The sequence below is a fragment of the Rhincodon typus genome, chromosome 27, assembly GCF_021869965.1.
Source record: "Rhincodon typus isolate 14 chromosome 27, sRhiTyp1.1, whole genome shotgun sequence".
NCBI classification, from domain to species: Eukaryota; Metazoa; Chordata; class Chondrichthyes; order Orectolobiformes; family Rhincodontidae; genus Rhincodon; species Rhincodon typus.
This window is the reverse complement of record NC_063358.1, coordinates 38,578,389-38,591,501: the sequence shown is the minus strand read 5'-3', so window position 1 is coordinate 38,591,501 and position 13,113 is coordinate 38,578,389. Positions and strand designations below refer to the sequence as shown.

At 46.9% G+C, this 13,113-nt stretch overlaps 1 protein-coding gene across 1 annotated transcript in view; it reads left to right on the top strand.

Annotated features, from left to right (window-relative positions):
* LOC109928097 (mitogen-activated protein kinase kinase kinase 5-like) overlaps positions 1-13,113 on the top strand; it is a 151,241-nt gene that overhangs the window by 78,696 nt on the left and 59,432 nt on the right. The window contains exons 10-14 of the mRNA XM_048612962.1: positions 1,676-1,829; positions 2,922-3,029; positions 3,625-3,674; positions 5,528-5,623; positions 10,191-10,204. Of these exons, the coding sequence (XP_048468919.1) occupies positions 1,676-1,829; positions 2,922-3,029; positions 3,625-3,674; positions 5,528-5,623; positions 10,191-10,204 (422 nt within the window). The remainder of the gene's footprint in view (positions 1-1,675; positions 1,830-2,921; positions 3,030-3,624; positions 3,675-5,527; positions 5,624-10,190; positions 10,205-13,113) is intronic.

Below are 13,113 nucleotides of genomic sequence, written 5' to 3'. Positions count from 1 at the left end.
CTTCAGCTGCTTTCCACTGTCAAGTTTTAAAACCTTTCTAGCTCCTTCAGAGACTAGTCCTAGCTTCCCCTGACTGTGTGATTCTGATGTTCCTTCTAGCACCAGTGTGAAAAATCCTTTTCTTTGAAACTGTGCTGTGGCATGTTTAATATCCAGTGGAAAAGTGATAGGACTTTATTTTAGAGGTGCCACAGAAGTAGTCACTAGGCCAGTAATCCAGAGACCCAAAGCTGGGATCAGGGGTTCAAATCCACTGAGGCAGGTGGTGCTGCTTTTAATTCAGTTAATGAATCCAGAATATAAAGCTAGTCTCAGTAATGGTGACCATGACAACAATCATCAGGTGTTGTTAAAAACCCCCTTTTTGTTCACTGATGTCTTTAGGGAAGGAAACCTGCCATCCTTACCCTGTATGTGACTCCAGACCCACAGCAGTGGGATTTACCCTGAACACCCTCTGAAACTGACCAGCAAGATGCTCAGTTCGAGGGCAGTTGGGGATGAGCAACAAATGCTGACTGTGCCAGCAATACCCACATCCTATGAAATAACAAGAAACCATCAAAAGACAACACCATGCAGCAGTGCAGCACCACCTCAGTATAGTACTGGATCAATAAATGAGACTATCTCAGCAGTTCCCATATCAAGAGAACAAAGAAAAGGTGCACCTACACTTTGTGTGTGTGTGTGTGTGTGTGTGTGTGTGAACCCAGGTTCGATTCCAGCCTTGGGCGACTGTCTATGTGGAGTTTGTACGTTCTCCCCGTGTCTGCGTGGGTTACCTCCTGGTGCTCCAGTTTCCTCCCACAGTCTAAATTTGTGCAGGTTAGGTGGATTGGCCACACTGGTACAATGGGATATTTAGGTAGATTAGCCATGGGAAATGCAAGGTTACAGGGATAGGATAGGGTAGGGGTGTGGGTCTGGGTGGGATGCTCTTTGGAGGTTCGGTGTGGACTTGATGGGCTGAACACTGTAGGGATTCTATGATATGTATGTGACTGTAAGTGTGTGCAGATGATTATACCCCTGGAAATTCTGCTTTACTTGCTTGAACTGATAAATGTGTTGCTCGTGCGTGTTTTACTTGCCTGGACTTTTCTTCCTTCCCAGAAAAGTTGCTCTACCTAACAACTGTCAGAATGCAAAAGGAAAGTTTATAATTGGAACCCAGCGCTGAATAAGGGTGTCTGACTGTAAGCTTGAACTAGAGTGAAGCGATATGACCCCAGGCTGAACAAGAGAGCAGATAAATCCTCATTCCAGACAGTTGAAGAGTTGCTGAGCTGTGTGTTGTGCTTGGATCAAGGATTCAGCAATGCTGGCTAAAGTGGGAGTGCTTCACCCGGTTGGAACGAAGGCAGGGGATCAGTGTGACTGTTTGGGGGAAGTAGCTCCAACACAATCTGCAGGACAGCACATTTCACAGAGCCTGGCTAAGAGAGGCAGCAGAAAGGCCTCACATTAGTGGAACCATCTGACCTTAGACATGAATATTCCCTTTGCATTTTGATGCATTCCTGAATTAGAGAGAGTTCCATTCTCCAGCATTGTTCTCTCTTAGCCTGTATAGCATTTAATCTCACCATGTCTTTTGAGTTAATGAAAATCCTATTTCATGCTGATAATTTTGTTTCCTCCCATTCTTTGATGTTTCCCCTTCTACCCCAAGGTACCTGGCATCTGCAATGGAGACCTACTTACTCTACAGGCGCTTCAAGATGGACACCAGCGAGCAGCCTTTGGCCAAACAGGACCTGGTAGACTTCTGGATGGAATTCCTCTTGTCAATCTGCAGGGACAAGGCACCCACAGACAAATTCCTGGTGAGTCAATATTGCAGGTACACTACCAGCTGGGGTCACGTTACCAGCTGGGTACACACCACCAATTGGGTACTCTACCAGCTGAGGTCATGCTACCAGCTGGGGTCATGCTACCAGCTGGGGCCATGTTGCCAGCTGGCTAAAACCACCAATTGGGTACTCTACCAGCTGGGGTCACATTACCAGCTGGGATCACGCTACCTGCTGGGGTCATGCTACCAGCTGGGGTCACGCTACCAGCTGGCTAAACACCACCAATTGGGTACTCTACCAGCTGGGGTCACGCTACCAGCTAGGGTCATGCTACCAGCTGGCTAAACACCACCAATTGGGTACTCTACCAGCTGGGGTCACGCTACCAGCTGGGGTCATGCTACCAGCTGGGGTCACGTTACCAGCTGGGGTCATGCTACCAGCTGGCTAAACACCACCAATTGGGTACTCTACCAGCTGGGGTCACGTTACCTGCTGGTGTCACAGTATACATGACAAGTTGCTTCTGCAGGTGTGTGTACGCTGTGCACCTTGTTACAAGGTTGATCAGCTTGGTTAGCTACAGGACTGGTGTGTAATACAGAGTAATGCTAACTGTGTGGGTTCAGTTCCTGCACTGGCTGAGGGTGCTATGAAGAATTCTCCTTCTCAATGTACTCCCTCACCTGAGGCATGGTGACCCTTAGGCTAAACCACTACCAGTCATCTCTTTCACTCTCTCTCTGTCTTTGATGAGAGAGCAGCTCTATGGTCTGGTAGGACTATGAAGACTTTGGCTTATTTATATCACAAGGTACAGCGTGGATAAGTCTATGTGTGGACTCCATATACAACAACAATTACACGCTGTACTCAAACCCACTGTTATAAACACCCCGACCCAAGTGAACCGCCCCAATGGATTTTGCAGCAGGCCTGACTGATATGGAGTCAGCATAATTCCAGGTTTTATCCCTGGTTTGAGCAGGGTTAACTTTCAGAGTGCGGGCGATTTTTCCCAATCTGAATATGGAGCAGTTTGATAGTTCATTCAGTGTCCTTATGAGGGAGGGACCTCAATATGCAGTTTGAAACCTCAACTCTCACTTTCCTCAACAGGTCCTCATCCTGGAGCCAACAAAGGTCTTCCAGCCCACACACCTGACAGTGAGCAGCAGTGACAAGGACAAGGCTGTGAGCATGTGGCATGTCTCACCCGCTGAAGAGGTATCTGATGATTGCAATTGAACTGGCTCACCGGTAATGAGACAGCCGGCTGCCCATTTTTGGTAAAGTCCTGTGCAGTAATTGCAGAATTGGGAGAGTTGCATAGTGGGTTAGTCAGGAAATGGTATTGGTGCTTAAACGGTTAAATCCTGGGCTTGCATTTTTCAAAGGTCAAAGAGTTTTTGGAGCTCCCAAGAAGGCTGTGGATGCTGAGGGCAGGATGGAACTGAGATTGAGAGACTTCATTTAGTGTCCATATTGAAGATTCATCGCACAAGTAGCGAACTTCTGATCTCTTAACCTGTTAATATTCTTGGCCTTCAGTCAATGACCTCCATCATATCCTGATGCTGTCTGGCCCCTTTGATGCTTCTCCCATCCTCATAGGGCATGACAGTGGAATCCATTTGAATGGTCACCCCCCAACCAGGAACTTGGGACGTGACTCAGACCGAGATTCCTTGAGTTTTTTTAAACCCATAATTCCATATCCTGGGAATTGCGGTGTTGGAAATGACAGAGAATGATGTTGATTACTGAATGTCTTTAACTTGCCTGCTTTTGAGAGCCCTCTCTCTCGGTGTTTTGTTAACAGAATGGAATCCACACATGGATATTCAGTGTAACCTCCATCCGTGGTGTCAGGTATGTGCCAAGCAACTGTGACAGTCTTGGAAAGGTAATCAGTGCTGTGTTTAACTCAATGCAGAGAACATTCTGGAAACCTGACGCATACTGTGGGCATTGCAGTCTGCTGTGTTCTGGGTCACCAGTTCCGCTGGAATGAATTCCTGCAGTGTACACTCCATGACCTCCAACACGCCCAGTCAGTCCAAACAACCATTCAGCGTTTATGATGTTTTGAGATTTAGTTGGCAAAAGAGTTCAAAGGAAATGTAAACGAAAGACAACATATTTTTTTAATTGCCCTGTGACTTTTCTCTGGCGCTAGCTACCGACTATATCCAGAAGATTAATCATTAATCTTCCCTGTAGTCTTGGCAATTCTTATTCCAGAGCTGAGCTGCAGGAACAATCTGTTCTCAAACAAACCGGATGGATGCTGGAAATGATCCAAGTCTTTTAAAGGAATGAAACAGGTATTTTGACCATGAATGGGAAAACGGAAGTGATCTCCTTATGCTTGACATTTACTTTAGTGGCTGGATTCCCACCTCAAACATTCAATGTGCACAGTAGAATTGACTGTGTTGGTTCATTGAAACCACATAAACCAGCAGCACGATAGGCTTAGTGCTTTGTGAGTGCCGGGGGTGTGGGAGAGCAATGATGGTTCCAACAGGAACAGTGGGTGGTAGCATAGTTCGATGACTTACTCAATAGTGGACCCAGATAATGCCACTGGCAAACATGTTTTACCTTGTAATGAAAACAGAAATTGCTTGAGAAACTCAGCAGGTCTGGCACGATCTGTGCAGAGAAAGCAGAGACCACGTTTGGAGTCTGGTGACTCTTTATCAGAACTGTTAGCAGCTAAGAAAAGGCAGTATTTATGCTGAAGGTGGAGTTGGGTGTTTGGGGGAGAGGGAATTGGTGGAGGTGAGCAGATAGGTGGAGATGGAGCCCAGACGGAGGGAGAGAGTGAGAGAGAGAGATGAAAGGGGAAGAACAACATCTCAGTTTCTGCGTGGGGATCCTGCAGCCTTAAGAACTTAGCATCAAGTTCAATAGCTTTAGAACCTGATTTGTTCCTTCCATGTATTTTTTACCTATCCCCATACCCAGTCTGTTTATGGTATGGGTTGTATTCAGTACAGCTCACCCATTCTCTCCTACATTATCACTTCGTCAGCTTTTCTCTATCCTGGCCTATTATCCATAATCTCCTTGTTTACCTACCGTGTTTTATCTCTCTCTCTCTGGGGCTCTGTCTCCAGCTATCCACTCACCTCCACCCCACCTCCCTACACACACACTCATTCACATACATTCACTCTCACACACACTCACACTCTCACACTTACTCATAAACTCACACACACTCACTCACACACTCTCACACACTCACTCACACACTCACTCACACACATTCACTGTCACACACTCACTCACACACTCTCACACACTCACTCTCACACTCACTCTCTCACACACACTCACACACACTCACACACATTCTCACTCACTCACACACTCACTCTCACACACACACTCTCTCACACACTTGCTCTCACACACATTCTCAGTCACTCTCACACGCTTCCCCCAACTTTGTTTTCTGCATAACAGTTCTGATGAAGAGTCGTCAAACTCAAAATATTAACTCTGTTATCTTCCCACAGATGCTGCCAGACCTGCTGAGATTCACCAGCAGTTTCTGTTTTTGTTTCAGATCTCCAGCATCCTCTGTCTCTTGTTTGATTTTAATGTTTACCCAATGTCCACTCAGACTATTGCTGAAACATCCTGGTTTGCATCCTGGCCTTAGGTTGAGGTGTCAGTGTAAAGTGTGAGCTGTGTTGTCTCCTCTATTCCAGCGTCTCAAAGTGTAACGAACGTTGTTGCTTCCTCTATGTGCTGCACAACTTTGATGACTTCCAGCTCTACTTTCCAACGGAACTGCACTGTAAGAGGTAGGGCTCACCGTTATTTATATTCCTTAGGAGTTGCAGTACAGCACCAGGCCATTTGACCCCACTAGCTTATGCTGGCTCCATTATAAGTTTAACTATTTATGTTCTTTCATGGGACGTGGTCATCTCGGAGATTGGTCAGCATTTATCACCCATCTCTAATTGCCCCGTGGAAGGTGGTGGTGAGCTGCCTTCTTGAATTGCTGCATCCATGGGATGTTGGTACTTTACGTTGCTGCTGGGAAGGAGTCCAGGATATCATTCACATACTCTCACACACTCTCTCACACACATTATTACTCACTCTCACACACTCACTCTCACACTCACTCTCACACACACACATTCACATACTCGCTCTCACACACATTCTCACTCACTCTCACATTTACTCTCACACACCCACTCTCACACATATCCTGGACTCCCTCCCTAACAGCAACGTAAAGTACCAACATCCTGATGGTGTGTGTCTTGGAGGGTAAGTTGCAGTTGCTGGTGTTCTCATGTCTCTGTTCCCCATCTTCATTTGGATGTTGGAGGCCACCTCTTTATCCAACTCTAACAGCTAGCTTCTATCCTTCTCTTGCTGATGTACTTTTCTACCTTCTCCTCAAAGTTAACTCTGCTGTTCACCCCTTCAATTCGATGTGGTAGCAAGTTCCCTCTTCTCAGCACTCTCTGAGAGTTATCAGTGACCGTCTGTTATGCTTGTGGTCCCTGGTTTTGATCTCCCTCATAGATACACTTTCTTTACTTACACTTAGACTTTCAAAGTCTTGCTTAAACTCTGAAGACCTCCATCAGGTCCCATCCCAGCCTTCCTCTCTGTAGAGCAAGGAGGTCGAGCCTGGTCAATCTTTGCAGACAGTTACAACCTGTCAGTTGTGGCATCATCTTTATAAATTTTCTTTGCATTTTCATCAAAAGGTTCTATTTGTTTTTATTGATAATTTGAAGTACAGACCTGGGTAGAATTTTAACTGGTTGGAATTTTACACTCCCCTGGCTGGTGGGTTTGAAAGCTGGCTGTGATCTTGTTAAATCCAACAGGCAGCTTACCCACCTATCCCTGCATAAAGCCAGCAGAGAGACAGGCCTATTCCAAACAGTCAGTGAGACAGGTACCTCATGCCATGGTAGTGGGCAGCTGGACAGTCCCACCTTAATTGGACCCCAGGCCCATTGCCTCAGGTCTTGCCTCACACTCCCTCCAATTCCACGGCCTTTCAAACCCCTTTCTCAATGCCTTGCTAACCCTCAAATATTCTTAGTTCCAATTTACCACAGCTTGCGACCTCTTTGCCAATTTCAGCATTAGCTGTGACTGCTACTCCCAGTGGCACTGTTGCTACATTGAGAGATGCTGGCTCTTGACTGGTTGGCAGCTCAATGAGGTGGAACTTCCTGTCACTGAGGGGCAGTAAGCCCACCTTCGACCCCACTATTGCTAATTGACTGTGAGGCAGCCACTTATATCCTTGGCCATTTGCCCCCAACTGTGCCTGGTGAAATTCAGCCCATTGTGGATGTCTCCGCTTTTAGATTAGGAGGGGCCATTCATCCCATCAAGTCAGATCTCCCATTCCATTAGATCATGGCCAAACCCAGACCACTTTGATCCAGAGTCACCCAAAGATGTATTCTTGGTTCCTCCATTTCCTCGTCTATGTATGTTGCTCCTTTGGAGAAATCACCTTACTTGCATTCTGTCAGATTCGACAAGGAGACTGGGAACTTCCAGCTCTACTTTTCCACCATCTTGCTCAATGCCTCCACTGTTGTGACATTGTCAGGTTGCTGGACTGTCTTTGAGTCAGAGATGAGACATAATTCCCCCCAGTCTTACACTGAGCAGACTGAAGATATTATCTTCAGTCCCCGCTACACACTCTGTTCCTATCTGAACTGAGTCCATGCCCCTCGTTGGCAATGGTACAGGCCTCCCAACCTCAGAACTCTGATCAATTCAGAACTGAGCTCTGAACCTGCATCCCTTCAATTGCCATAGGGCACCTACTTCCACTGCGATGAATTCATCCCTCTTCGTCCCTTCCTGACCATATTTGAACATAAGAATTAGGAGCAGGAGTAGGCCTCGAGCCTGCACCATTATTTGACAAGATTATGGGTGATGTGATTGTGGCTTGAACTCCATGATAGGTTTGGACTTCCCCTTTCGTTGAGAACTTGTCTCCCGCTTCCCTATCAATATCACTGCTCCCTGATAGAGAAGTTTAAATTCTCCTTGTTACCATTTTAATTGGGAGACTCCTTGTTTTTAAACAATGTCCCCGAATCCTAATCTCTCCTGTTAGAAGAAACATCCTGTCAGCATCCACCCGGCCAGGATCAGCCGAGTGAACCTTCTCTGAGTTGCTTCTGAGGTGTTGACTCACTCACCCATGAGTTTCAAATTTTATGATTCCAATTCTTTGCCTTCCAAACTCCATTACCATATCCATAAATGTCAAAACATCTGAGAATCTCTTACCCGCACCAAAACCTACACCAAGCCATTCACCCATTGCCCATGTTCTTGACGACCTGCAAATTACTTCAATTCTCATCCCCTAATTCAAATGACTCCATGGCATCATCTGTCCCTATTTCACTAAGCCACAATCCTCCTGGATGCTTTCTGACTCTGCGCTCTTCTGCACTACCCACACCATATTACCATCCAATTCCTGCACCATTAGTGGATGTGTCTTCAGCCATCTTGATCTTCTGCTCTTGACTCCCATCGCTGAACTGTTTTTCTTTCCTTCCATTCCCTGCTTCTCACTTAAGACCTGACTTAAAAACCTGTCCTTTGGCCAAGCAACACTTGTTGACCGTGCCATGTATTCTTTATGAGAACGGATAACATTCGTGCTACACAAATACCAGGCAATGACCAACTCCAACCAGAGACAATCTAACAGCCGCCCCTTGACATTCAATGGCATTACCATCACTGAATCCCTCACTATTAACGTCCTGGGGTTACCATTGACCAGCAACTGAACAAAACTAGTCATATACACACTGTGGCTACAAGGTTAGAGGTTAGGAATACTGCAGTGAGTAACTCACCTCCTGACTCCCCAAGGCCTATTTCGTTTCACAAGACACAAGTCAGGAGTGTGATGGAATACTCCCTACTTGCCTGGATGAGTACAGCCCCAACAACACTCAAGGAGCTTGACACCATCCAGGACAAAGCAGCCCGCCTGATTGGCACTACATCAACAAACATTCTCTCTCCCTAGCTCCAATCTACAATAGCAAGATACGCTGCAAGATACCTAGCTCCGAAAACAGCACCTTCCAAACACACAACCACTTCCATCTAGAAGGACAAGGGCAGCAGATAAATGGGAACACCATGCCCAGTAGGTTCCCCTCCAAGGTACTAACCATCTGGAACTGTTTCCATTTTTTTCAGTGTCGTTGGGTCAAATTTCTGGACTTCCCTCCCTAAGAGCACTGTGGGTGCCCGTACATATCAAAGACTGTAGCAGTTTGAGAAGGCAGCTCAGCACCACCTTCTCGGGGGTGATTAGTGATGGATAGTAAACACTAGCCTAGCCAGTGATGCCTGCATCCCGTGAATAAGTTTTTTTTCAAAATTCATGAGCACATTCTCTCCTTTCTTTCCACCCACTGAAGCTTTGCTCTCAAAATATAACAAAAATGTGAAAGTGAACCACTGACTTCCAGATTAATCCTTCGCTGTCACAGCAGATAGAATTAAAGCATTTACAAATTAGCATTGATGTAATTCTTAACTTTTTTACCTCATTTCCAGGAAACAAACAGCTGTTATTGATCGGTTAAAGAAATTACGATAACAACAACTGCCCGCTGCTGCTGGTACAAAAACTGTTGTTTTGTTGATGGCTCCAGAAGGTTCCACACATTTGGCAGCCACATGGTCCGCCGCTCATTCTCAGAGACCTGCTGCCCCCTATAGTCCATCCTCAGTATTGCCACTGACATTCAAATGCACAAGATTGTTTCACAAGGAGAAGGCAGCAGAGCTAAGTGCGCTTGTGATGTAGAGGTAGTGTCCCTCCATTAGGGCTGGGAGGCCTGGGTTCAAGTCTCACTTGCTCCAGAATGGGTAGATTCGGAAAAATATCTGTACGGCATGACTATAGGCTGTTCAGCCCAACCTATCTCTGCTAGTGTTTATATGCCAGCCCATCTGCTGTTGTTCCATCTGTCTCCCCCTTTCAGCCTATATTTCTCGGGCCGGTCTTGTGGTGCAGTGGGTAATGTCCCTGCCTCTGGGCCTGATACTCCAGGTTCAAGACCCACCTCAGCACTTGATGGCATAACGCAGCTAGACAGATTGATGATTGATCTGTAAATCCTTCAGATACTCCACTGGGAGGTGGTATGAGTAGGAAGGATCCCTGCTAGGCCACCAGCAAATGGTAACAGCAGCCCAACAATGCCCACATGCTAAAAGATTCCGCATCTTATTGAGAGCAAGCATCTTCCTCATTCTGAATGATGGCTGTGTGCACTCATCCTTCTGAGACGTTCCAATATACTTCACTCAACCACTTCCTGTGAGATCATGTCCTGTATTTCTGATCACTCAGAGTAAAGAAATGTCTTCTTTCCCTGTTAGTAATTATCTTGTATCAATCACCCCTAGTTCTGGATTGTCCCCTGAACATGCTCAGATTCATAAGAACAGGAGATGGCCATTCAGCTGCTCAAGCCTATCCCACTATTGAATTAGTTCATGATTGGTCTGTACTTCAACCCCGTTTTCCTGAGTTTGCTCCATAACTCTTGATAATCTTACTCAACAAAGATCTATTCATCTCACTCTTGAAAGCTCTAATCTCTCCTCAGCACCTGCAACATTTTTGGGAGTGTGAGTTGCACATTGATAATTCCCAGCATGTAAAACACAAAGGAGTCTGGATTTCAGAGTGTTTGAGAGAACTTTTATGTTCACCCCAGTGAGTGGGAAGAGGCTTGGACATGGCGTGTTATTGCCATGTTCCTGCTACAAACATTCTTTTAGGCGGGGTAGAGGTCTAGATTTTAGAAGGCGCTGTCGAAAAAGTCTTGGTGAATTGCTGCAGTGCATCTCGTAAATAGTACACACTGCTGGGGGGCAGTGTTGGAATGATCTGGGCAATGGTTGATGTGGTGCCAATCAAGCGGGCTGCTTTGTCCTGGATGGTGTTGAGCTTCTTGAGTGTTGTTGGAGCTGCACCCATCCAGGCAAGTGGGGAGTATTCCATCACACTCTTGACTTGTGCCTTGTAGATAGTGGACTGGTTTTGGGGAGTCAGGAGGTGAGTTACTCACTGCAAAACAACTTTTCCTGTAGCCACAGAATTTATGCAGCCAGACTGTTCAGATTCTGGAAAACAGTGACCCCAGAATATAGACGTGTGGAGATGATAATGTTTTTAAAAGTTATGGGGTCATGGTTAGAATCTCTCTTGTTGGAGACAGTTATTATCTAACACTTGTTTGCCATGAATATTTCTTGCCAAAAATCAGCCCAAGCCTAAATGTTTCCCAGTACAGGCTGCCTGGGAGCAAACTGCACAAAATGCCCTCTCACTTCAGTGAGAGAGCTAACAAGAGGAGCTGGAACGTGGACCTCAGCTAAACATTGCACATTCTTCATTCAATATTTTTTAAAATGCACCTGACATTCTCCATTGACTGGCTCCAGTTAACACCGATTTATAACATTCCGACCCTAACTCAGTTTGTCTTGAAATAAGATTCCCTTTTCCTTCACAAACTGGTGCTGTGACCAATGCCTAATCTTCACCCTGATCCTCAGCACACTGTCAACAATTCTCTCATCCTGTTTGGGAGCATGAGCAACACTGAGGAGCAAAGGTAAAAAATTGCCACTATCCTGATGTGCACCTCGTCAGCCACTGAGACAGAGTCTCATAGAATCATAGCGATGTACAACACAGAAACAGACCCTTCGGTCTAACTCATCCATGCCAATCAGATATCCTAAATCAGTCTAGTCCCATTTGCTAGCATTTGGCCCATATCCCTCTAAACCCTTCCTATTCATATACCATCCGGATGCCTTTTAAATGTTGTAATTGTACCAGCCTCCACCGCTTCCTCTGGCAGCTCATTCCATACACACACTACCATCTGCATGAAAACTTAAGATTGGGATGGAAGGTGACAACAACAACACCTTCCACCCCAACCTTAAGTTCACCTGGACCATCTCCAATACCTCTCTCTCCTTCCTGGACCTCTCTGTCTCCATCTCTGGCAACCAACTAGAAACCGATATCCATTTCAAGCCCACCGACTCCCACAGCTACCTAGAATACACCTCCTCCCACCCACCTTCCTGCAAAAATGCTATCCCCTATTCCCAATTCCTTCGCCTCCGCCGCATCTGCTCCCAGGATGAGGCATTCCACTCCCGAACATCTCAGATGTCCTCGTTTTTCAAGGACCACAACATCCCCCCCTCAGTGGTCAAGAATGCCCTTGACCGTGTCTCCTGCATTTCCCGCAACTCATCCCTCACACCCCCTCCCCGCAATAACAACCAAAACAGAATCCCCCTCGTCCTCACGTACCACCCCACCAACCTCTGGATCCAACGCATCATCCTCCGACACTTCCGCCATCTGCAATCCGACCCCACACCAAAGACATTTTTCCCTCCCCACCCTTATCTGCTTTCTGGAGGGACCACTCTCTCCGTGACTCCCTTGTCCGCTCCACACTCCCCTCCAGCCCCACTACACCCGGCACTTTTCTCTGCAACCGCAGGAAGTGCTACACCTGCCCCCACACCTCCTCCCTCACTCCCATTCCAGGCCCCACGGAGACTTTCCACATCAAGCTGATGTTCACCTGCACATTTGCTAATGTGGTATACTGCATCCGCTGTTCCCGTTGTGTCCTCCTCTACATTGGGGAAACCAAGCAGAGGCTGGGGGACCACTTTGCAGAACACCTACGCTTGGTTCGCACTAAACAACTGCACCTCCCAGTCGCGAACCATTTCATCTCCCCCTCCCATTCCTCAGATGACATGTCCATCCTGGGCCTCCTGCAGTGCCACAACGATGCTACCCGAAGGTTGCAGGAACAGCAACTCATATTCTGCTTGGGAACCCTGCAGCCCAATGGTATCAGTGTGGATTTCACAAGCTTCAAAATCTCACCTCCCCCTACCGCATCCCAAAATCAGCCCAGCTCGTCCCTGCCTCCCTAACCTGTCCTTCCTCCCACCTATTCCCTCCTCCCACCCCAAGCCCCACCCCCATCCCCTACCTACTAACCTCATCCCACCCCCTTGACCTGTCCATCCTCCCTGACTGACCTATCTCCTCCCTACCTCCCCACCTACACTCATCTTTACTGGCTCCATCCCCATCTCTTTGACCTGTCTGTCTCCTCTCCACCTATCTTCTCCGCTATCCATCTTCTATCCGCCTCCCCCCCTCCCTATTTATTTCAGAACCCCCTTCCCC